The 769-nt window shown below is 25.2% G+C and overlaps 1 protein-coding gene across 1 annotated transcript in view; it reads right to left on the reverse strand.

Moving 5' to 3' along the window:
• LOC108570330 overlaps nt 1-769 on the reverse strand; it is a 1,595-nt gene that overhangs the window by 251 nt on the left and 575 nt on the right. The window contains exon 2 of the mRNA XM_017932171.1: nt 24-360. Coding sequence (XP_017787660.1) covers nt 24-360 — 337 coding nt within the window. The remainder of the gene's footprint in view (nt 1-23; nt 361-769) is intronic.

The raw sequence follows: 769 nt of genomic DNA on the forward strand, positions 1-769 counted from the left end.
GAGATAAAGTAACTAAACTTTACCATAAAAAATTGTTCATATGTTATATCTTCATTTGAAACAAGACCTCTATGTCTCAAAACAACTTTATAGTGACTATTGCTGCCTTGTCCTCGACAATTGATTTCAATATTTTCAAAATTGGACAAATTTAAGTTTGTCCTTATTCGTATCCCTGCAAAGCCTGCACCATTTGGTTGTGGATTTAAAAGAGTAAAAAATATGGCATGTTGAAAAATTTGAGTTGTTTGCAATGTTAAAATAGCTTTTGATTTTCCTACTGTTCTAACAGTATCTGATATTTCTTTCCAATTATCCACATTTTCTGCAGTTGTAAAGTCAAAAAGTATTTCTTTGTGCCTAATTGATTATAGAAATAAAAAATCAATTTTATCACAATATGTGTAAACAACAAAAATTATTTACGTATAATATTTTGTTTGCACAAGCATTTTAAAAATAATTATTAGAAAAAAAACACGTTTACACCCGTATTTCTTCTGTAAATTAATTTAATAAATACTGTCATTAAAACTTACAAATTATTAATTCTTTCAAAATTCCTCATAAAATTTGACTGTGGAAATAGGTTATAATAACCACGAATAAGGAATGCAATGAAAAATTGTATTGTTAACATGATTCTTAATTAATAACGTCACTGATAATTATCAACATTCTGTTATCATATTTTTACGGATAATGTTACGCGTTAAAACATTTAATGTAATGCATATTATATAATATTATAAATTATTTAAAACTTGAT

This window comes from Habropoda laboriosa, unplaced genomic scaffold (genome assembly GCF_001263275.1).
Source record: "Habropoda laboriosa isolate 0110345459 unplaced genomic scaffold, ASM126327v1 scaffold68, whole genome shotgun sequence".
Taxonomy (NCBI): domain Eukaryota; kingdom Metazoa; phylum Arthropoda; class Insecta; order Hymenoptera; family Apidae; genus Habropoda; species Habropoda laboriosa.